Source organism: Lycorma delicatula, chromosome 11 (genome assembly GCF_047948215.1).
Source record: "Lycorma delicatula isolate Av1 chromosome 11, ASM4794821v1, whole genome shotgun sequence".
NCBI lineage: Eukaryota > Metazoa > Arthropoda > Insecta > Hemiptera > Fulgoridae > Lycorma > Lycorma delicatula.
The window spans coordinates 5,197,285-5,220,970 of NC_134465.1; the positions used below are offsets into that span (position 1 = coordinate 5,197,285).

The 23,686-nt window shown below is 26.2% G+C and overlaps 1 protein-coding gene and 1 long non-coding RNA gene across 3 annotated transcripts in view; both read right to left on the reverse strand.

The window, feature by feature from the left end:
• The window catches only part of Bcat (Branched chain amino acid transaminase), a 61,074-nt gene that overhangs the window by 10,719 nt on the left and 26,669 nt on the right, over positions 1–23,686 (reverse strand). For both annotated transcript variants that reach the window (XM_075378998.1, XM_075378997.1), the window contains exons 5-6: positions 5,378–5,566; positions 4,103–4,217 (exon numbers count right to left, since the gene is read on the reverse strand). In XM_075378998.1, coding sequence (XP_075235113.1) covers positions 4,103–4,217; positions 5,378–5,566 — 304 coding nt within the window. The remainder of the gene's footprint in view (positions 1–4,102; positions 4,218–5,377; positions 5,567–23,686) is intronic.
• Positions 15,895–19,040, reverse strand: LOC142332544 (uncharacterized). Its single transcript, XR_012758322.1, has 2 exons — positions 18,537–19,040; positions 15,895–17,692 (listed from the first exon to the last, which is right to left on the reverse strand). It is a non-coding gene; the product is annotated as an uncharacterized LOC142332544 (long non-coding RNA).

A 23,686-nucleotide genomic window follows, 5' to 3' on the forward strand; every position in this document is an offset into this window, starting at 1 on the left:
ATTTATTATTTTTCTATTTTCCTAATATGTGCATTGCAATCTGTTCAACCAGTGAACAATAAGCAACCTCCCCATGGTCCAATGAGATGAAAATGATATGTATGACATGTAAATGAGGTGTAGTCTTGTACAGACTCAGGCTGACCATTCCTAAGACATACGATTAATACAAACCCCCCAAAACACCAAAGTACACCAGTATCCACTGTCTAGCATTCAAATTCATATAAAAACAACTAACTTTTACTAGGATTTGAATCTCAAGAGCTTTGACTTCAAAAATCAGCTGTAAAACAATTGATTTGCAATGATGAGTTAACCATTAGACCAACCCAATAGGCTAGTGCTCACCGTTTTTTGGTTTAAAATATGACAAAACTTTTCCCCATCCTTTATTATATAACTGTTACAATCCATAACAAAAAAATTTGTAAATGATTGACAAGAAAAGTCAGTTACTCCTAAAACTATTTAACTGCTTTTATGAAAAACAAGTATTCCATATCAAGAACACTAGGAAATGTGTGAGATGACAAACTTCCTATCATACTGCTACTGATTGGTATGCCAAGCACACCAAAATGATATTCAACCTTTATGTTACTTTTTAGAAAAGGTAAATATTTCTTGCACCATAGGTATTATCTTTCTTTATATATATATATATATATATATATATATATATATATATATATAAATAATCATCCATAAGAAAAACTAGAAAACATTAAATAAAATATGGATTCCCAAGTTTTATACACTTCTTATACAGGTAATCAGAAATAAGACAGACAAATTATTATTCAACCATATGCTAATTAATTATATCTTTTGTCAGTCTGCCAAATGATTAGAAAAGGGTGTGGACTGGTATGACAGATGATTGTAGAAGAAAGGGTGTCTAAAAGAAGATAGGCCGATAAAGAGAGTAAGGGTCAGGGACTAAAAAAAAAAGAAATGATTAGACAGTGATTGTGGAGGATGATAAGGTATAGATACGACTTAAAGTATTTTCACTAAATCAATGTTAAATGAATAAATCATAATAAAAATAATTCTTTCTGAGCCTTTAAGGAAGAAAAAACCTAAAGTAAGCTATTTGGTCTAAAAATCTTTATCTTTAATCAATACTGTTCATGAAAAAATTGTTATCATCACAGTAAAAATATTGAGATAAAATTTTGGAACAGGTCATCAACCTAACCTTCTTTTTTTTTAATAGTTAAAAATATAAATATTATATTTGAGAATATAAAATATCCAATGGCAAGTAGACACACAGACAAAAAATAATTTAGCTATTTGGAAATAACCAGTTATCTAAGTTTTGATAAACTTTTGACAGTTTCAAAGATAATAATTATATTTTAACCTACAAATTTATACATTTCATTATATAAGTTTTTATAAAAGATTATTACTCAGTTATGTGCATTTAAAAAAAAAAAATTAATTGTTTTTCAGTAAATTTTTTTTTCAGATAACATTAAAAGAAAAAATAATATGAGAAGCATAAATGTGCTTCACCTTAAATATTTTGTAATAATGTTTATAGTTATATATTATTTTTTTTACTGCAAATACAATTTAGAGACATCAGTATAACATTTCTGCCCTAAGGATTGAAAGCTAAGTTCCCAGAGTGAGTTTTTCAGTGGGAGAAGGTTATCATCAATATGATGGTTAACAATAAACAAGGATTCTTCTTGAAAACTGGTTATTTATTTTCTCTAATAATAGCAGGCTGAATATTTATAATTAATGATGTAAGATGAATTTTGTAGTGTATCAACATAAGGCCACCCCCAAATGGCATTAAAATCCAGAATCTTCCATACGGAAGATATTATCAGGGAAAGGTTACAAACACTTAACTTTAATAGGTTGCTATCAAGTAGGTTGGATAACTATACAATATCACAAAATGAAAAAATCTGTCCAAACATTTTACAAGCAAAAAATTATTTTTTAACTAAAAAAAAATAATTTTAAATTAATTTAAAATGATTTTTTAATTAAAAAAAATAGTTTTAAATTAATTTAAAATAAAAACACATGAAATGGAATTATGTAGTGTCAAGGATGTGAAAAAAAACTAAAGCCATATAATGCTATCTGAATAAAAGATAAAGTAACTCAGGTACGATGTTAAATCAAATGTGCAAACTCTAGAGCAAATTGGTTGAACAATTCAGCTCAATTGTATACTTTCCCAAGCGATGTGCTCTGAGAATGGATGCAGTTATCTCTTTAGGAACACTTTACCTGTTTTTGGGTATGCTAGAGTAAAAGAACATTTCTGTTGCAACATATTCTCATTCTTTAGTTGATCAATGGAAAATACTTAATTAATAATACATCTACAATGTCTCCAAATGTATTTGTGCTTGTGCATATGTGTAGTATGTATGATTAGTTATGTTTTCCGTAATGATGATGTCAGAACATCCAGAGGTATTATCACCCTTGGTATTTGATAGAACGGGCTGCCTGTTATTACTGACTTTAGTCATTTCCTGTCCTGTAAATGAATAATAAATCTATGGTTGAATTGCCACTCAGGTAAATCTTAGCCATCTAATCCCTCCTAAATTACAAATATGCACAACTTTTTTTCCTTTTTTTAATATTAACCTAGAATCCCAAATTTCCTTGGAAAAACAGTAATTATTTACAAAAAAAAACTAAATACATTATATTAAACAACAAATATTTATTAAATTTTTTTGCTACTTAGGTAGTCAAATTATAAAACAATAAACTTAGTTATGCAAACATGAAAAGTACACTGGAACAAACAAGGACAGCTTTTATGCAAAAACATGTTTGCTGCATTAAACATAGAGTGAACAACTAGAAAGAGACTGTGTAAAATATTTGTGTGAAGTGTAATACTTTCTACTAGCAAAATACGAACAATTAAAAAACAAAAAAAGATAATAATAATAGAGGCTTTTGATGGTGCTAATATGAAAAGTGATAATCCAATATGAAAAGGTTTAAGATGAATAAAAAAGTAAATAATATCCGATAGAATTTTGTTAATGCCAAACTAGATTAGTTACCCATGTATATTATATTCTTTCTTTTTCCTGTTTAGCCAACAGGAATCACCGTTCAGATATTACTTCAGAGGATGAAAGAGATATGTATGAGTGTAAATGAAGTGTAGTCTTGTACAGTCTCAGTTTGACCATTCCTGAGATGTGGTGTTATCTGAAACCCAAATTACCAAAGAACACCAGTATCCACGATCTAGTATTCAAATCCGTATAAAAATAACTGACTTTACTAGGATTTGAACACTGGAACTCTCGACTTCCAAATCAGCTGATTTGGGAAGACGCATTCACCACTAGACCAACCCATGTTGGCCATGTTTATTATATCAGTGACCATATAACCAAACTAGGTTTTGGTTAATAAATATTAAGTTAAATTATAATGTTTTAATCATATAGGGAATCTGTTAGGTTAAAAATTATTGAGGAAAATTGGAATAGATGAAATAGAGAAATAAAAGTATAGAAATATTGTAATATATAAATTAGGTAATTGAGGATGTAAACTGTACGATGTACCTTCATTTTCATTGGTCTTGGTGTCACTCCATAGATGTAATTTTCCATTCTATATAGTAGGTTTAAAATACAAGATTAATTAACTGATTTTTAAAATTAATTCTTGAAGTGTAATGGACCAAATAATAGAAATGTTGTAATAAAAAAGTTAGCCATGAAAGGAGAGAAGCAATAAACAAAAAACATATAAGAATATCTTATGGTAAAACTGGGGATAGAAGAATAATTTCTCCTTTAAGATTCATGTGATTGTAACAATAAAAAAAATAACTTTAGCACACCATCAACAAAAATGTGCCCTTGACTTTTAAAAATAAAACCCAGGTGGAGTGGTAGCATCTCAGCCTATCATGTGGTATGGGTTTGAATCTCAATCAGACTTAGCTGAGCTACATACTTTCACTGTATGTTTCCATGCATAAGCTTCAAGCTTTTTTTTTGCAAATTAATCTAAAAAAACTAAGTTACTGGATTGAAGAAAGTAAAGGAAATGAATTTTTCATGAAGAACAGCCATCTTACCTCCATTATCATTTAATATAATAAAAAACACATTCATTGTACCAGCTTCAGTTATTTGTCTATCTTCACCATATAGCCATAAATTCTGATTTAAGCCCATTTGTTTTGTAATATTCTGAAATCATAGTAAAAGTAAAATCAACTACCTTAAAGTAGACTAGTTTTTTTTTAATCTATTATCATAATTTTTATTAAAATAACAAAAAATAATGTAGAAAGTAATGTTAAAATAATACTATTTCATTATTTTGTTTCTATTGTGTGCTTTTGATACTAAAAATATTTTTGAAATATATTGCTAAAAAATCTATATTCATATTAGTAATAAATTTATAATCCTGTTATACATCTATCTGCAATTCATACATTTGAGTCCTATTAAAGCAATAGTTGATGAAGCATTCAAAACCTGTCACTATATCTTCCATCAACATGTGTTGTTCATTACATGATCTGTCTCTTGTAAATGAAAACACACGGAGCTGCTGAGATTAACTGAAAATTGTTTGTATTTATGACAGTAATAAAGTTAAAAATTATACTTTAACAAATGGACAGTGTCAGAAATTCAGGGAATTCAGGGAGAAATTCGGTATTCACAAGGATAATTTGAAGAACGGATTTATCAAACCTAGAAATTACAACTATAATGTTTTGGGAACAGGATTCATGGAACTTCGATCTCAATAATGTCTAAAATTTATTATGAAATGCTGAAAAAAGTTTAAGAGGTCAATCCTAATCAAATTACACAAACAACTGAGGAAGTGTGTTGTCCTACATGGTATAAATTGCACAAAGACTTCATTCCCATCTAGCCTAGATTTGTCATCTAGTGAATACCATCTCATTAACAAGATGAAGATCTAGTTGGCTCTATAAAGAACTTTGAAACCAATGAGGAGCTTATAAAAGAGATTAATAACTAAGGCTGGGTATCCTGGTGGAATATTTTGATGAGAATCTTGGAAAAGCTGGTACTGTAGAATTATTAAGTACTTAAGAATGGATAACATATGGAGAAGTAATCCAGATAATGGATAATACAGAAATGTAGAATGTAATAGAAATTATAAGTCAGTTTTTTAAGTTAATATAACATATGTATAATTGTATTCAAGACTTGTTATTTATTTCAATTTTCTCAATATTTCATTAAAATCTCTCTGTTGTGCTTTACCAAAAAAGAAACAAAATGACAGATTTATTTAACTTCTAATAAAATAAAATACTGCTCTGTTATTAAATAATAAAATTACTTTGATAATTTTTTACCTGTACATGTATTGTTGGCGCATAATTAGATCCCATTTTTCGATCACCGCATCCACCTGGCCATGCACGTATATATTTTGGATCTGCTAATAGTGATACAGGCTTAAATGCTGGCCCGAAGTATGATCCTACAGGGCATAGTATTGTGTATAATAATGCTGAATCTGAAGGTGATACGCCTAACGTTGGCTATAAAAATAAACATTATGTTATGAAACGTCAAAATAAACATTACAAAATTATGAGAACTATTATTAAGAAAATGATATCTGATGATTCTCAGGAAAATACTATATTTTCTAATAAGAGACAAAATAATGTTTTTTTTTCTTGTACAAATTAGAAGAATCTATTAAGAATGTTTTATTAAAACAACATACCCTAAGTAAACATGCTTAGATCTTGAGCTAGACTTTAAACAACTTCAAATCCACTGAAATTAGAGCAGATCATTTTCTTCCACTCTCTTCCTTTTTTTTTAATCTCTTCTTCCTTGGAAAGGTACCATGAAAATTTTGCCAGCTGCCACCCTTTTTCCAACAGTAGCACCATTATGGTAACTTATAGTAGTTGGCTGGTAGCTGCTCCTCCATTAATTCTTAGTGTAGTAGTGATTCTGCATATATGACTGTTCGAGAACTTTTCTCTATTCAGTTAAAAATCCAAACTAACGTCTAAGATGATTGTAATCTAACTCAAAATATTATAACCTAACTAAATTTACAATTTACAAAACAAATTCATCATATCTCATTAAACATATGTACATAAATATTTATAAATAAATAATATATTATAGAGAACTTTGGTTTAATAACTTAAATTAATGAAATTAAACTGTTGAATACAGGATTATTGACTAAAGATACCACTTTAAAACTACAAACACATTTTTTTTGTTTTTTTTTTTATACCTGACATGAAACAATCATTAAAATGCAATTTTTAACTACATTACATCTACTGAATTCTTATCACAGATGCAAAAGATAAGTGGTTTGAATAAGAGTTCAAAAGGTATTACTGCTGATTTTCTTAAACAAAGTGGTAACATTTTGGACTTTTATCTTAAAAATGTCAGATCTAAATCCCAGTCAAGCATGAGTTTATTTTTATTTGTTATAAAATTCATTTTATTGAAAGAAAAAAATATATGTGGTTAACTATAATGGGTGTTTGGCTGTAAATGAAAGCATGAATAAAAAATCAATAAACACATATAAGAATTACATAAGCATATATTACTTATTGATAATTTTAAAATTCTATTTTTTTTTTTCTTTATTATTTTTTTTTTGGAGAAAAACTAGAAATGTAATCCTACAAATAGCAGTTAAGATTGAACAAAATTGCTAGTTCCTCTATTCATACTGATATCACATGAAAATGAAATTTGACCATTTGTCAAATTAATTCAATAACTGCAATGTAAATAAATTATCTTAATTCAACTGATCTAAAGACAGGGTGATTTTCTAAAATTCAAAATTCTTAGAAAAAATAACTAGAAAAAAGTAAATGGGGATTAGAAAAACTTGAGATATAAAAAAAATTACATGCTTAAAGTTAACAAAACCAATTTTCAGTTTTAAAAATGTAGGTTTTCAGTTCAACCTAGAAATTCTTCTTTTTTTAAAACTAACCTTACTCTTCACTAAATAGACGATTGCTGTATATATATATATATATATATATATATATATATATATATATTTAATAATTTAATCAAATAATAATTTTTATATGTATATAAAAATTAATATTTGATTAAATTTTATATACTCAATATTATCTTTACAAAAAGTTTATTGCACTTGTTTTTAAATAAGAATGGTACAATAGTTATTATATAAATGACCTCATAAAAAGAAATTAGGTAACATCTATGATCTTCTTTGTCAGATTAAATTCAAAATTGAATGGCATCAATGCCCCAAATATATAGAAATATTTGAGTTAAATTTTAAGTTTATATATAAAGCCAGTTTGGATATATTTACCAAAATAAACGCCAACAAACATCTTACTAGAGTTTTCCATGGATTATATGTTTTTTGTTAGAGGGGGTAATGAAACTTCAAAATTTGCCAAAACCTCCCACACCCAAAATTCCGACTGATCACTATATGTTTTCTTATAGCTAAATATCTATCTCCAAAGTAAACAATTTAATCTAAAAAGTAAAAATAATATTTTTTCAATTTTTATTTTTTAATTCAGAGTTTTGAAGTCAGTTAGTTTGTCAGTGATTTTTGGGACAATTTAAAAACGATAAACATTTTTTAAATAAATTTCTTAATTTTGTAATAGATCATCTACTTTTTAAGGGTGGTTTTTTATTAATTTTTTTTTTAATGTATTGTTAAATAGGTAATAAGTTTTTACAATTCGCTTTATTAATTTCCTTTTAATTATTTCATCGCAATATTATTCATTAACTATACTTCTTACAGCAAAGTGAATTGATTTTCAATAATTTTTAAGTGGTTTAAATCAGAAAATGATAAAACATTAAGTGATGATTTTACAGAGTTTCTAGAATATTCTATAAATTAATAAAGAACAAAAATAAAAGTCAATTTAAAAAATTATAATACACTTATAATATTATTCTCAGATTATACAGTCGCCACTAACTAAAAAAATTAAATATTTATTTTTAGAAAAATATAATTAATCTAATGAGTAATCATTCTTTTATAAAATAATCAAACTACATTGTAAAACACAAATCAACATTGATAATTAAGTGATTAATGAAACTAAAGAATGATTACTACAACAAATGAAAAATTGGAAACAATTATTAAAACATAATTACACACACACACACACACACACACACACACACACACACGCACGAACGCACGCACGCACGCACGCACGCACACATGCACATGTGTGCACACGTGCACACATGCTTGCTTAATCACATGCTATTAAAAACCAAGAAAAAATGGAATATTCTGTATTAGTTCATTTGGTCAATGACACTTTTATAATTCTCTCTCTATCCATATATATATATATATATATATATATATATATATATATATATATGTAAAAATTATTACTTGATTAAATTTTTATATACTATCAATATTATCTTGATAAAAAAAATTCATTCACTTTTTTACTAAGAATGGTACAATACTTATATAAATGACCTCATAAAAGAAATTAGGTAACATTTATGGTACGATAAGATTTTTATTTTTTTAACTACTTCCTGATTATTTCTCAATATCATTCACGTTTTTTAATAGAAAAAATTTTTTTAAGGGCAAGTATTTTTTTACAAGCACACACACACACACATACACACACTCTCAAAACAAAATATACTGAACAGTATTGGTACTAAGATTTGATTTGATGTAGCTGACATTCAGTGGTTGCTAAAAAATAACTTAAATATTTAATTTTTATAAAATCTTGAAAGATAGATTTTATAGAATCTCGTAACATCTTCTTACATGCAAATGACGTCTCGGAGTACTGAATCTGAATTTTTTGTAGTAGAAATGAAATTTTTTAATTTATGCAACAATAGAAAGTTCTATATTAAAGAAAAAGAAAAGGCAAATCAAGTAAAATCTAGTATGAGTTCTTCAATAGCAGAATATGCCGATTTGTGAATAAAAAAAATACTTATATTATGATTTATTTTATTTTGTGATTTAAGTCCTTGATATTATCATAAGAGATAGGACCCCACTAAAGTGAAAACAATTTTCACATTCTTAACATGCATCCAGTATAGCTAGAACCTGTAAAACACATCCAGGTTGAAAGGATCAAAAACAAGGAAACAGATTGATAGTTACAATCAACCCACCCAAAAAGGTATTGAGATCTTTTCCAGGAAATGGACATCCATCCAATACACAATTCATTAGGAATTCAGGGTATCTCTTATTATAAAATTAATACTTAAGTGATAAACCATTTTGCTTTTACTAGCTCAAGCATGCTGCAAAGATTGTTTTTACTCCAAATGCAATGGTTTCTATAAGGAAATCCCTCACCCATTACCAAAATTATTTGGGTATGTTATTATTTAAAATTGAATTAAAAGATGTATTTTTTTTTTAGTAATATTTATACATAGAAACTAAAAAAAAAAATGTTTTCATGATTGTTACCAAGGTTTCTAATTATAAATTTACAAAACATCATACCAACTTAAAAAAATTTATTTACATTAGTAAAATTAAAACAATATTTAATAATATACTGTAAACTTTATTGATACTTATCTTATATATTATTATTTTTAATTAAATATATTACAAATTAAACGTTAATATTTATTCAGTTAATATCATGAGCATGGTTAATGATAAAAAAATAAATAATAATAATTAGAATAAAAGTTTATCAGAAAGTTCAGAGACTACATGTTTATGAATAAATAAATAAATATCACATTTTTATAATACATTTAAACCACTTTAAAAACTAATTAGTGCAAAATAATAAGGTTAGGCTAAGTGTATAGTATTATGAAATAATTTTTTTTTCAGTTTTACAGATTAGTTGTACAGTATCTTTTGTCCAGGAATTTGGAGAAAATAACGTTGCACATGAAATTTTTATAATTATTCAGGAGTAATATAACTTTTAATTCTTTTTTTTTGTAGCACAAACTCATACCTAGAAATTAGAAAAAAGTGTTAAGAAAACTAAATGTCTGAATTTGGTGAAGTATACAGAGTAAAGCTCTCATACAATAATTATTAAAGGGAGTAGTGAAAAATAATGTTAATCAGTTTAAGAAATATAAATATTTTGAAAATTGTGAATTATTAGATTTATCTCTTGATTTGAATGTAGGTGAGAACTTTTGGAATCTTGTCAAGGCAACTTCTGAGTTTTGTTAAATAAATTACGAATTTGCTGATAGAGTATGAAATGAAGGTGTTTAAAGTTAATTAAGAAGAGTGAATTTTATGTTAAATAACAGTAATTAAAAAATATGTCGGGGACACTGTCCTTCTTGTTCAGAAGGTTCTTGATTTTCTGCCATTTTCATAAATGAATGTCAATAACAATAAAAAATATTATCTTTATAAAAATCTTAACAATTTTCATCTAGAATATTTACTGATAATTTGACAAAATTTTGTTTATGAATGAATTTTGTTAATGAATTTACTCCTTTCTTTGCAGTTTATTGCACATTAGTTTCTATTTTAAAAAATTGCCCAATCTTCCAACCAAATTAAAGATTTGTTAATATATTATACATTTATTTTAATAATTTTTAAATGTACTAGTATAAATAGATACATCACTATTATTTCATATAATTATTATTTTTATGAATTAATATGGATTAAAATGCGAACATTTCTTTTTTATTCACTAAATTTACACTTTCCAATTTTTAAAGATCTTTTTTTATAGTTTCCCTTGTTCTTTTTTTCAGGTAAATAGTGGATCAATTAATTTTTTTATCAGTTGAATAACATATCTATCATTTCTGATGTGATGTACATAATTTTTAATAATATTATATCTGTATAAATTATTTACTTAGTTTAAAGGTGTAGACATAACTCAGATGATATCAGACATACGACTGTGATGTATATCACAAAAAATTTATTTTTTTCTAAAAAATGCTTGAAAGATTACACTAGAAATACATGGTACAACAACAAAAAATTAAACATAAAAACTAAAATGATCAAAATTAGAAAGATGAATTATTCAGAAACATTTAAAATGATTCTGAAACGTCTTTGAACCCATTATTCATTATATATTGTTGAAATTTAGAATTTTCATTAAAAATATTCCATCTCTCCCTTGTCCCCTTTTCAAATGGATTTTGATAAATGGTGAAACATGTGCTTGTTTGTTTACAAAGAAAACAATCAATTTTCGTGATTGTAATACTATTGACTTCATATAGTTTCATGAAAAACTTGCCCCCCACATTAGATTTTTTATGAGTCAGTCAGGACACTTTGTTTTTTAATGTTTACTAAAAATATTACCTGCATGAAAAAGACGGTGTACAAGAACATAAACCTGTCAGGATAAAAATAAGAAAGGAATGGATGGACAGAAACTATGCACTGCTACAAAGTGTAAGCTAAAACTACAGAATGTGAGAATATAATTATATTTAATTCTTCAAATAATATTATGTTTCCAAATAAAGTGATGAAGACAAAAAAATGAAAAATATCTTCAAATAGTCTCCATCCTGCGCAATTGTTTGTTTAGAAATGTTCTACTTTAAGTTATCTGGCAAGAATGTACAATGAGATCAATAGAGAAAATTCTTCCACAAAATAGAAAATTAACAACAAAAATTGGTCTACATAGTGAAGAGTAATGCTTGAACTTATACAAAATAGAAATATACATATCTTGAACTGAGAACTTCTTACTACTTTTTTACATAATATAAATAGACATTTTGTACAACAGAACTTTTACGAAAAAATGCTAATTATAAAATGTTTACTAAGAAATTAGTAAAAATATTCAGTGAATTAAGAAAGTTTTTTTATCTGTTATAATTAATATGCGTATAAATTCTAATGACTAAACAATATAATTAATGTAATATTTAAAAGTATCGAAAGAATAATTATTATTATTATAAACATTATATAACAATGTATAAATATATAAACGTTGAACATAAATTAATAAACAAATCGGATATTATTACAAAAATATTTTCAAAATTATATTAAGAAAAATTAATAGATATAAAAAATGAGGATATGAGTTTAAAACAACATATTATTTGAAATCATATTTGAAAGGAAGATAGTGAAAAAACATAGAGAGAGAGAGAGAGAGAGAGAGAGAGAGAGAGAGAGAGAGAGAGCACATGCGCGTATATGTAAGAGAAATGTGAGAGAAGATTGAAAGATTAACACGCAAATGGTTGATGACAGAATATTATAACAAAGGTTATCAATAAAAGAAATGATTTCATTATAAATTGTCAGGGTAAAAAGTGGTATCTTACTGCATAATAAAACTATTATATGTGTGTGTGTGTGTGTGTGTGTGTGTATATATATATATATACACACACACACACACACACATATAATAGTTTTATATATATATATATATATATATATAAAACATTATGTAAGAATATTAATTAATTTTTTTAATACAATAATATTTGTTATTTAAATAAAATAATAAAAAAAAAACATTTTTGTTATTTTTAAATTCATTTGTTTTAAACTTTGTTTTCGTTTAGGTGGTTTATTTACACAAAAATGTTTACAGAAAATAAATAAAAACATAATACAGTATTCATGATGATGATAATACAAAAAAAAAATAGTTCAAATTTTCCACAGAATGAAATGTAGCAATATATATTTTTTATGTAATAAATTACGTTATTAATTGACGTACATACAACCTACATCACGAAAAATGAACCCTATTCTAAAACCTTATTACCTCATCAACATAAATTGATAAAAATCTAATCTGTGGTCTGTTTTTACATTTTCTCTCAGATTTTGAATTTATTCATATACATATCATAAAATTATTAATTATCATGATAATTTATAATATCATTATAATGATATTAATCATGATTATACATTATCATGAAATTTTACATATATTTTTAAGAGAAAAAGTAACTGATTTCAGTTGATTTTTCTAGTAAGACTTAATGTCTTCAATCTATACAACACAAACGAATTCCAATGAAAAAAACAATTCATGAAGGGGGAGAGGATTTTGTGTACTTTTTAATATGTCAACAATATTTAAATTTTATAGTTAACAAGTAATAGCATTTTTTTTTTTTAAAAAAACCTTTTACTTCTGTTTCAGAAATATTAAGCATAATATTTTCAACATCTGTATACTATTGTGAGGGAATATAATTTCCATGAAATTAAATGACCATGTATATTTTTATGTATGAATAATGAGGAAAGTACAACAGACTGTATAAAAGTCATTTAATTAATTTGTAATAATATGAGAGATTAGTCCAAATTATGGTAGGATTAAAATGTAAACTGCTGGATGTTCAAAAAATCAAAATAAGTGTTGGTATAAAATAGGATCTCCACCAGAACCTACCATCAAACTTCTATACTATAGTTTGATTAAAAAAAAGAATTGTTAAGTGTTACAGATAATATAATAAAATTTATTGTTTAATTGTAGTTTTACAGTAATAAATTACTAACAAACTTAAATTATAAACCCAGATGTCAACACAATTATATTTTGATTTTTCAGTTATGAGTATGAATAAATATGAAAAATTCAATATATTTTGATTTATAGATAACACTGTAATAACTCATTGCTGTATGTAAATTTTTTGAACCTGATCGTACTACTTGATTACATTCCCAAAGGCTAACACACCAAAAACTTATTCTAAGTATTTCTTTGACCCAGTTACTGTAGATCATTCATCTGCACTAAATTTTTTCTGATCTTTTTTTGTACTCCTTCATTAATATAAGGATTACAATATATGAACTATTTCATTAAATATTTGGGGTATGGAAATAGTAATTTAAAAAAAAATAAAAATAAATGTAACACTAAAACTTTGCATTAAAAGCTTGAAATTTTGTTAAAGTGCTAAAAAAAGGAAAAATATCTATTCAGAAGGGCAACTTTTTTTATATTAGAAGTTGCATACATTGAATTATCTCAAAGAAAACCGACTTGAAGAATAGAAAAACATATTAAATTTTGTATTTATTGTCAATTGTGAAAGCTTTCAAATAAACTTTACAAAGTGCATTAATAAGTTTTTCATTTCTGTGTCAATAAATACACAACTTTAAAGTTAGGCTTCATCTATTTATTTAACTGGGTACACTTAAAATTTTCTTTTAATTTAAGGGTAATGTAATTCACCGTGAATGATATAGTACCATTTAATTGTTTGTCGTAACATATTTAAAATTCTCTTTTTTACCTTATACATAACATAGGTAGAGTATACATAAAAGATAAGAAATATCAAAGTACATCCTGTGCAAAAGTGTTATCTACTTTGATCTCCTATGATTGTTTCTTTCTCTATCCACTTCCCTATACATTAGTTTATTAATGTGTTCCCTTTACGTTTTGTTAATTTGCTCCTTACACAAAATATTTTGTTAGTTACTACATTAATACTGACTTAAAGGTCAGGGTAAAGAGAGTATAGATGGTAGAACAGGTGGTTCTTTGATAGACCTTGGTGAGGTGGTAAGTCACCTGCAGAGTAGTTTAGGAATTGCTTTTTCTGGTGCTCGACAAAGGATAAATTATTTTCCCTCATTAAATGAGAGTATAAATAGTTAATATTGATCAGATAAGCATTTTTTAGGCAATGCAACTTTGTAGGTTATGTACGTTCAGTAATTTTATCATACTTTAATTAAAAAAAAAAAATTGTGTTAAAACTTGGGGAATAATTTTTATACATTTTAATAATGAAGATGAGACAGATAACGAATTTCAGACTTTTGTAGGAGTTTGGAATGTAACTAGAAACCAACATGCTAACTACTACACTGATTGGCCAGTCCAGGAATACACTAACAGCCTATGGAATTATTTTTTTTAGGACTATCTTTTGGTCCAATAATACGTTTTCTAATATAGTTTTTTAATATAGTTTTTTTTTTAACCCATACATGCCAAAATTAATTTTTACTTCCTTGAATGAAGGTAAAGGAAGTATTATGATCGTGAAAAATTTCGGTTTTCAGATTTAAATGTAAATATCCATTTTGACCATCCCTGAATTCATTTTGACTTGTTTCGGCGTGATATCTCAACATGCGCATGCATGTATCTCACATAATTCAAAAACAATTAGCCACAGAATGTTGAAATTTTGAATTGCAATCAACTGGACCAAAAGTGTCCAAAAAAGTCCAAAATAAAAACAAAAATTAGATTTTGGACTTTTTTTTAACTGCAGTAATAAGACCTTATTGAGAGCTTTTCAACAATACATCATAAGTGGTACTTATTTTCATTGGTTCCAGAGTTATAACCAAATAAAAGTTTAATTGTTGAAATATTTGGATTTTACAAGAGGAAGGCATGATTCGAAAATGACTTCGTTTCCTTTTATTTAATTTAAATATATTGATTTGTTAATAATTATTAACCTCTGATTGTTAAAAAAGTTTTACAATAAATAATAATTCAGTAATAACAATATAAAAAAAAAATATGAAAAAATTTCAGAAGTTATTAATGAAATAAAATGTTGTGTACTTTTCATTAAAAAAAAAATGTGTATATGTAATTTAATAAGCTTACAAAGAAGTCATATGGTGTCTACATCAGATTTTTTGTTTTCAAATTTACTTGAAAACAAATTTATTTGTTTTCATATATTTTGATGCTTTTTACAATATCATGTCATTGACAATGACTATTTTTCATTTCATATAATAGTTTTCTAGAAAACCATTGTCCCATTTTTTAGGGTTGGGCACAGATAAATTATTGGTACAGTAATGAAATAAAAATTCATAATATTGCAGAAAACATGATTTTATTTAAAGATATCTAAGCTTAGAATAGAAAATACTACCTTAATTAGTTACAACAAGAAATAAGAAAGTTTTCATACAAAAACTGAATTTATTTTGAGATATAAAAAAACATTTTAACAACAAAAAATATCAAAATTATATGAACTGATTAAGATTAATTTAAAAAGTAATAGCTGATTAAATTAAAAAAGATTAAAAAAAATTCGTTTTAGGGTTATTAGTCTTATATAAGTTACAATTCAAGAGTGAAACTTTTCAAAATAATTGATATGGCACTCCATGTTACACTTTTAGCATTTTTAATGTATTCTTATGACACTGTCTACGTCCCATTTGAGTTTTGCTTGATATTATTATATGGGCTCTTCTGTCAAATCGTACTTCATCAGGGACACTTCTTTACTGTTTTATAATAATGTTTTTCCTTTCCTTATTATTCCAGCATTTATTTGCACCCATAGAATGTACTCCACTTTTATTTGACGCTAATGTAACAATGTTATTGTCATTATATTGAGCAACAGTTGTTCAATTTAATATTCACCTATAGTTCACCAGATGTTCTCTGGTAATTTTCACCTCACTTCAAATTTTTAAGTTCCTTATAACCAAGTAAAGTGCTTTCTCAGTTCGTTTATTCTAATAGTACCGGTGCCATCATGCCCTTTCTTTTTTAGTTTGTCTAGTAATTTTAACGATATAAAAAAATTATCAAAAAATATACAACAACCATTTTCTGGTGGTAACTTTCAACCAAATTCAAAACCACTGAGCCTCCAACTTCAACAACTGGATTAGTGTTACCAGTGGAAGCCCCCTGATAGGGCTTAGCTTGTACTAAATATCCAAGATGAGGGCACAGTGACCATAACTTGAAACCAAACCAGATAAGATTTCCTGGCATATATTGTTTAGTGCTATAGTTTCCAAAATACGGAACCTATACATTCATCTGTGCTAAAATATGCATCGCCAGGAAGATATTTCATCTATTTTTTTTATTCATATTTCCACAAATGATGTATTTTTGTGAATTTGCCCTCAAAATTCAGGTTACTATTGCCATTTAAATGAAAATATCTTTCCTCAAACTTATTTCTGGAAATAGCATTAGCTGCACCATTATGATGGGTATCATAGCCAGTGTCTGGTATCCCAATATAACTGATTTCTAGACATTGTGTTATTACCACTACGCAATAAAATGTCAATAATAACTTTTATGTCATCAGAAGCCAATGTAAAACAATGTTTACCTTTACATAAATGAATTGTATAATATGAATTGTTCAAGAATTAGTTCAATTATTCTAAGTCCCAGTATAATTCAAAAGCTGAACTGAAGGTAAGTCTTAACTTAAAAAAATCAAGTCTTGTCCATTCTTGTTCTTTCTTTGAAGAAGTATCAATTTCTTCCAACTGGCATTTAGGAGGAAGTGTTTTTTTAAGCAAAATGGTTTTCTGCTTACCTCTAGTACCAGTATCTGTACTTGTGCTTAGAACATCAGATTCAAATTAATTGGATCAGCAGTTGAATTTTAAGACAATTCTGTGTCTTCACTGCCAATTACAAAATCTTCTATCCTAGCTGAGATAATTCTTTTTACAAGAAGTTCAGCTGATGCACAAAGTTGGTTTCCAGTTAGATGGCTGATGTCCGGACAGTCTTCATTTCCACTGTCTTCATCACTGAGATGATTTTCTGGTGCTTTTGTACATGTTAGCAGCAACAAACTGTCAGTCATTGCTCAGAACTGCAATGATTTCCTCTTATGTGTGTCTGTAATCAACAACCAATATGCCAATTAATAGCTTATTAAATATGAATACATTTCATTATACTACTAGTTTGACATAAACTTTTTAATATAATTCTTGTTTTTATGGATTTCTAGTAATTCTGATGTTTACCCAAATGCCACTTTGATATAGCAGTTGTGTAACTGGTAAATATAATTTTATAAACACATTTAGTGAAAACATATACCTTCTATTTCAAACAGTCACAGTCACTGGCTCATAAAAATGAAAAAGAATAATAAAACAGGGCTCTAATAGTGTGGACTGAATGACTTTCAGGCCGCTAACAGAGTCAATGATAGTATTGTAGATATCTAGTAACGACTTTATCGTATTTAAATTCTTTTTTTTTTTTTTTAACTTCTGGGACCATCATTAGGTATTACTTCAGAGGATGAGATGAATGACAAGTAGCGTGTGAAAATGACCGAGTAGCGCCTGACCGAGACCTCTGGATGAAAGGCCGAGACGCTACCATGGAGGCCGACGTCGTATTTCAATCTGGCAATACATAAGGCAACCTAGTACATAATAAAAAATTAGGAAATAAAGTTTGAATATTTTATGCACATTTTAGCAGTAACTGTCTATAAAATTAACAAAATATATAAAAAATTATGAAAAACTTTTAGAAAAAAAACCTGTGCCTACTCTACCTATTCCCCATTACAGGGACATAAAATTAGTCAGAAGATTACAAATATATGTACTACCATAAAAAAATAACTCCAAATGTAAGTTATAAATCACATCATTTGTAAGTACGCGCAATTAAATGTAAATTAAAAAAAAAGTAAATCAAATCATTACAGTTGTAAACTTACCTTTCATTTGAAGCCATCGTGATCGAAATAAGGGCTTGCACTTCAACAGACAGCAAATATGCAATAGACTGGCTACTGATGCTAAATCCTATTGAGCAACTTCAATTCCTTTTTATTCTATACAGGAAATTCCTCTACTGGTCTGGTTTTAAGTTTTTTGAAGATATCTTAAGTAGAATAAATATTTAAATAAAAAATTATACTGTCTATAAAAAACTGATGTGGACACCACATGACTTCCTTGTACCTCTATTAAATTACATATACACATTTTTGCTGTACTTCATTTAAACTTATTTCATTTCAAAGAAAGATACGATCCTCCAATTCTTTAATAAAAGTGGACAGTTACACAATTGTTAAAATATTAGTTTTTATTAACATCAAATATTTATACAATTATTAATTCAACAATCTTACCTGAAATATTAAGTTAGAGTAAAAGTCCCTTGATTACTCTTTAAATAAATTGTTTACCGAATAATTGACTAATAAAAACTGATTATTCTACACTGTAAGGTCAAAATTAATATTTGTAACCAGTATACAGAAGTTCACTTTAACAGAATATAGATAGACTTTAACAAATATATAGATATAATCACTTTAATTATTATTAACTTTTATTTATATGACACCAGAAATTTTGTGCATATTATGCACAACAGAAAAAAAATTTCAACAATCACTTTAAACTGAATACAATTCAAAAATTTATTTCAGTTTTCTAATAATTAAAAAAAATGATTTAAAAAAAATAAATATACAATTTTTATTACAATTTGCTTAGAAAATCTAAAAATAATGCGATTCTAAATTATAATTTTCAAATTAATATTAAATAATATGTTTCACCAAATATATTACATATACACATATATATAATGACTATTAAAATTACATTTACACATTTTTAAAAGTACACAAAATCTTATTTCACTGATAATGCTTTTCATTTTTTTATTATCATTGAATTATTATTTATTGTAAAAATATTTTTACAATCACGGGTCAATAATTATAAAATTAATATTTTTAAATTAAAAAAATAAAAGTTAAAAAAAATAAATTAAAAAAAAAGTTAAAAAAAAACAAAAGATAATTGATTCGAACCGCTGTGCCTTCCCTTTAAGATTGAAATATTTCATTAATTAGAATTCTAATTTTATTTCGATTGCAATCAAAAAGGGAGAAGCGCAACTAGATATTACGATAGTGCTAAATCCAAAATTTCAACATCCTACGACTAATCGTTTTTGAGTTATGCGAGAAACATACACACATACATACATACATATGTACAGACGTCACGCCGAAACTGGTCAAAACGGATATTTCTGTTGAAATATGAAAACGGAAATGTTTCGCGATCATAATGCTTCCTTAACTTCGTACAAGGAACTAAAAAAAGTTAAAAAAAAAGAAAAAAGGAGATGAAATCTGAAGACCGAAATTTTTCGCGATCACAATACTTAAAATTACTTTACATATTTTATATTTTTTTTAATTTTTACTACTGTTTTTCTTTTTTTTTTAGTGTTATGATACATATGTACTCTAATGCATATAAGTCAAAGTATTTTCATGTTAAAATTCAAGAAAATTAGTTACTTAAGGTAATAGAATAAAACATATTCCGATATTCCAAAGAACCTTAGCTAATCATTGATAACTGGTACTAAAGTTTTAATGTTATATCTCTATATATCTTTTCTTATTTTAATTCAGATACAAGTTTTTTTGGCTTTACATTTCTCGGAAAAAACTTGTTTTCATAGAGGTAGCAATTTTCGCAGGCCTGTTGTATACTCTACAAAAAATACAAATAATATTCTAAAAAGGAAAAAAATTAATACTTTTTCAATTATTAAAATTTCTCATTCTTTTTCAAAATCAATGCTAATTTTATTTTCATTTAATCTTTATATAATTTGCATCAACATGTTCAAAAATATATATTAACATCAAAGAATGAATAAAGAGAAAACTAAATTTTTTAAAAATTGAATAAAATATTTACATAACTTTTTACAACCTTTTATCTGAGCTTTGAATTAACATTATGTAGTTGGGCTGTTAAATACAGAACCAAGTTGGGACATTTTTTAAAGAATATTTATCAAATCAATTTATATTTTTTTCTGAATTTAATTTTGTATAATGAAATTAAGGATTAAAAGGTAAATGTAAAATATTCAGTAAACAATTGTAAAATCAGTTTTACTGGTAAGGTAAGGTGAATCACATTTCAAATTATGAAATATCTTTCTCATAAAAGTTTACATAAATATCATTAAAAAAAGATATTCTGTACAAAGTACAAATTAATCTTCAATTCTTTAACTTTACACCGACTATATAGATTAAAAATTAATAAATAATTAATTGTGTTGTTTATATGTATTTCAACATATTAAACGCATTTGATAATTAATTATCTACTTTTTTCTTACAATTATTATTATATTTTTAAATATATACTGCTTTTATTTATAACAATTGTATACATTGGTTGCATTTTAAATAAAATTTATAATTTTTTTCAGTAAAATATTTCATTACTGCACTTTCCAACAAACATGTTTATTATGACACTGGAATCATGATAGGTCATCTAAATGGTTTATAAACAGATTTTTACATCATAAGAAGCCAAGTGTATATCTGGTTATTACTTAAAAAAAGGCACCTTTCTCAAATTTGAAACCTTTGTTTATTTCTAATTTGGTTTTACATAAAGACCAGTATTAATTCAAAAACATTAATGATACGATTATAATCATAAAACAGGAGAAATGTAAACCTAAATACATACGACAGATTTTTGCACAATTTTCCAAATCTACAAGTTATTTTATTGTTTTAATTGTCTCTTAGCAAAAGAATTTATAAATTAAAAAAAAAAATAAGTAAAATAAGTAAAGTAATGAAAAATAATTAATTTGATGTTCAATTTGATTTATTAAGGTCGTTGTAAAGAAATGTAAAACAAGAAGTGGATGAACACCATATTTATAAAGATATCATTCATAACATATCATAAAATTAAAAAAAATTATAAAAACTTGTTAAAAATTAAAAAAAATTATTTTCAATCTATCTTTAAATTACATTTTTATAAAAACAGGAACAAATTAAAAATAACTACTAACACTTTGATTACTTGAATCGGTATCTATAAAAAAAAAATCAAGATTTGAATAAGAACAAAAAAGTATTATATTTTACATTTTAATATTTTTAGAATCATTTTTCTTACTTTTAATTTTATTTTAAACTTTTGTGTTATTTTTATCCAAAATAGGAGACTAATTTATACAAAATATAAAAAAATCTATATCCTAATATGAAAAGGAATACAGACAAACAATAAAAACAATAAATTTATTATTGATTACTAAAAAAAAACATAGAAAGCACGTTGAAGACTTTTATGGTATTTATGTTTTATGATATTTATGCTTGTTGGTGATAATGTTATGAATTGTAATTACACTTACTTGTAATCTATCAGCTGTAAAATTAACTGTAATCAGTCAGTTCCCGTAAAAGCCCATCATGGCTAGGAATGTGGGGGTGGTGACCGGAAGTGTCACAAAGCGAGTGTCTTCTCTTACAGGATTGGGATGTAATCAGTCAGTCTTCTTGGATGGGAGAATCTACGTGAGTTTGAACCTTCAATTGGACGTCCAGAACAGTGCTTGTCAGTCAATAAAGTTTGACCAATTTTAAATCTTTTTACCTAGTTGTAATTTGTACAGTTCATACAACTTTTGTCTGTATTGTTTGGTATATGAAAGAGTAAATGTTTACCGGTTTTTTATCTTCAGAAATCAAAAACCAGATCACTGCATGCTATTCAACTAATTTGCAACTTCAAAAGGCCTCACCATTACAAAGTGAAATTTTGAGGTTATACACAAAACAATTTTACTCAAACGGCTCATCAAAAGTGATTGCAAAGTTATCAACTTACTGTTCTGAAAGTATGTCGTACCAACATTTTTGCATCCACAGCTATTTGTGTATTTAATTATTGAATGATTCTCACATTTTTTACCATAAGTTTTCTAACTTGTTTTTTAATCTTCATAAAAATACTTTGAATATTATATTGAGATCTAATATAATGAGATCTCCTAATATATATATAAAAAAAAAATATATATTATCAATAATAAATAAAATATAAATAATATTTACTGCTTATTTTTTAAATTTTCATGTTAGTGTTTTTGTAGTGTGTACCACTTTACCAGCTGTATTAAAACTTGAGAAAGAAGGATTTAGTTTTCTTAGTCAGATTGTTAAAATTATCATGAGACAAGTTAGTTTTAACCTACTGATAACACGTCATTGAGGTAATAATGCTGCTAAGTATGAGAGGAACCATAGGTTTGGACATTTGGTATATGCACTTGATCAAGCGGCCGATGTGCAAAGCAACATTCATGGGATTATGGCTGAACATCACACTCATGTGTGGCCTTAAGAGTGCTCTTGTTGAATACTGCCTTAGAGTGTGTGCAGCACTGCGCTGAGTGTAATCAGTGGGTACCATGAAAACACTAATGTGAAGTTTTTTAAAAATTAAGCAGCAAGGGATATTTTTATTCTATTTTATTTATTACTAATAATAATTATTATATAATGCAAGAATACTAAATTACAAATTACAAATTAATTATATATATTTTTTTTTTATAAAAAAAAACTAAAGAAAACAAATACACTTGGTAAAATGGATATTTTACATGCACATCTAACACATATAACTTAGTCATAACAAATATAACACTTTGACACATTCAGACATTTCATGGACCTGGTACATATAAAAAAACAAATATACGATTCCATTGAGAACCATTTCATTTTTTTAAAGTTAATTAAAAAATAAAAAAATAATCCATAGGAGCATAATATTTACAGTATGTCACTTTTAAGCATAGAATATTTTATATATGACTATAGTGAATTTATACTTGAATTTGAAGCATAATCATAGATTGGACACTAACAATAATCTTAACTACAAGATATGCACTTTGTGCTAAAAGCACAAATGGCAGAATTGTGCTTAAATGTAGGGCTGATATGCCTTATTAAGTATACAGAACTGTTCCATGCTATTGCAATTTCAACCTTAA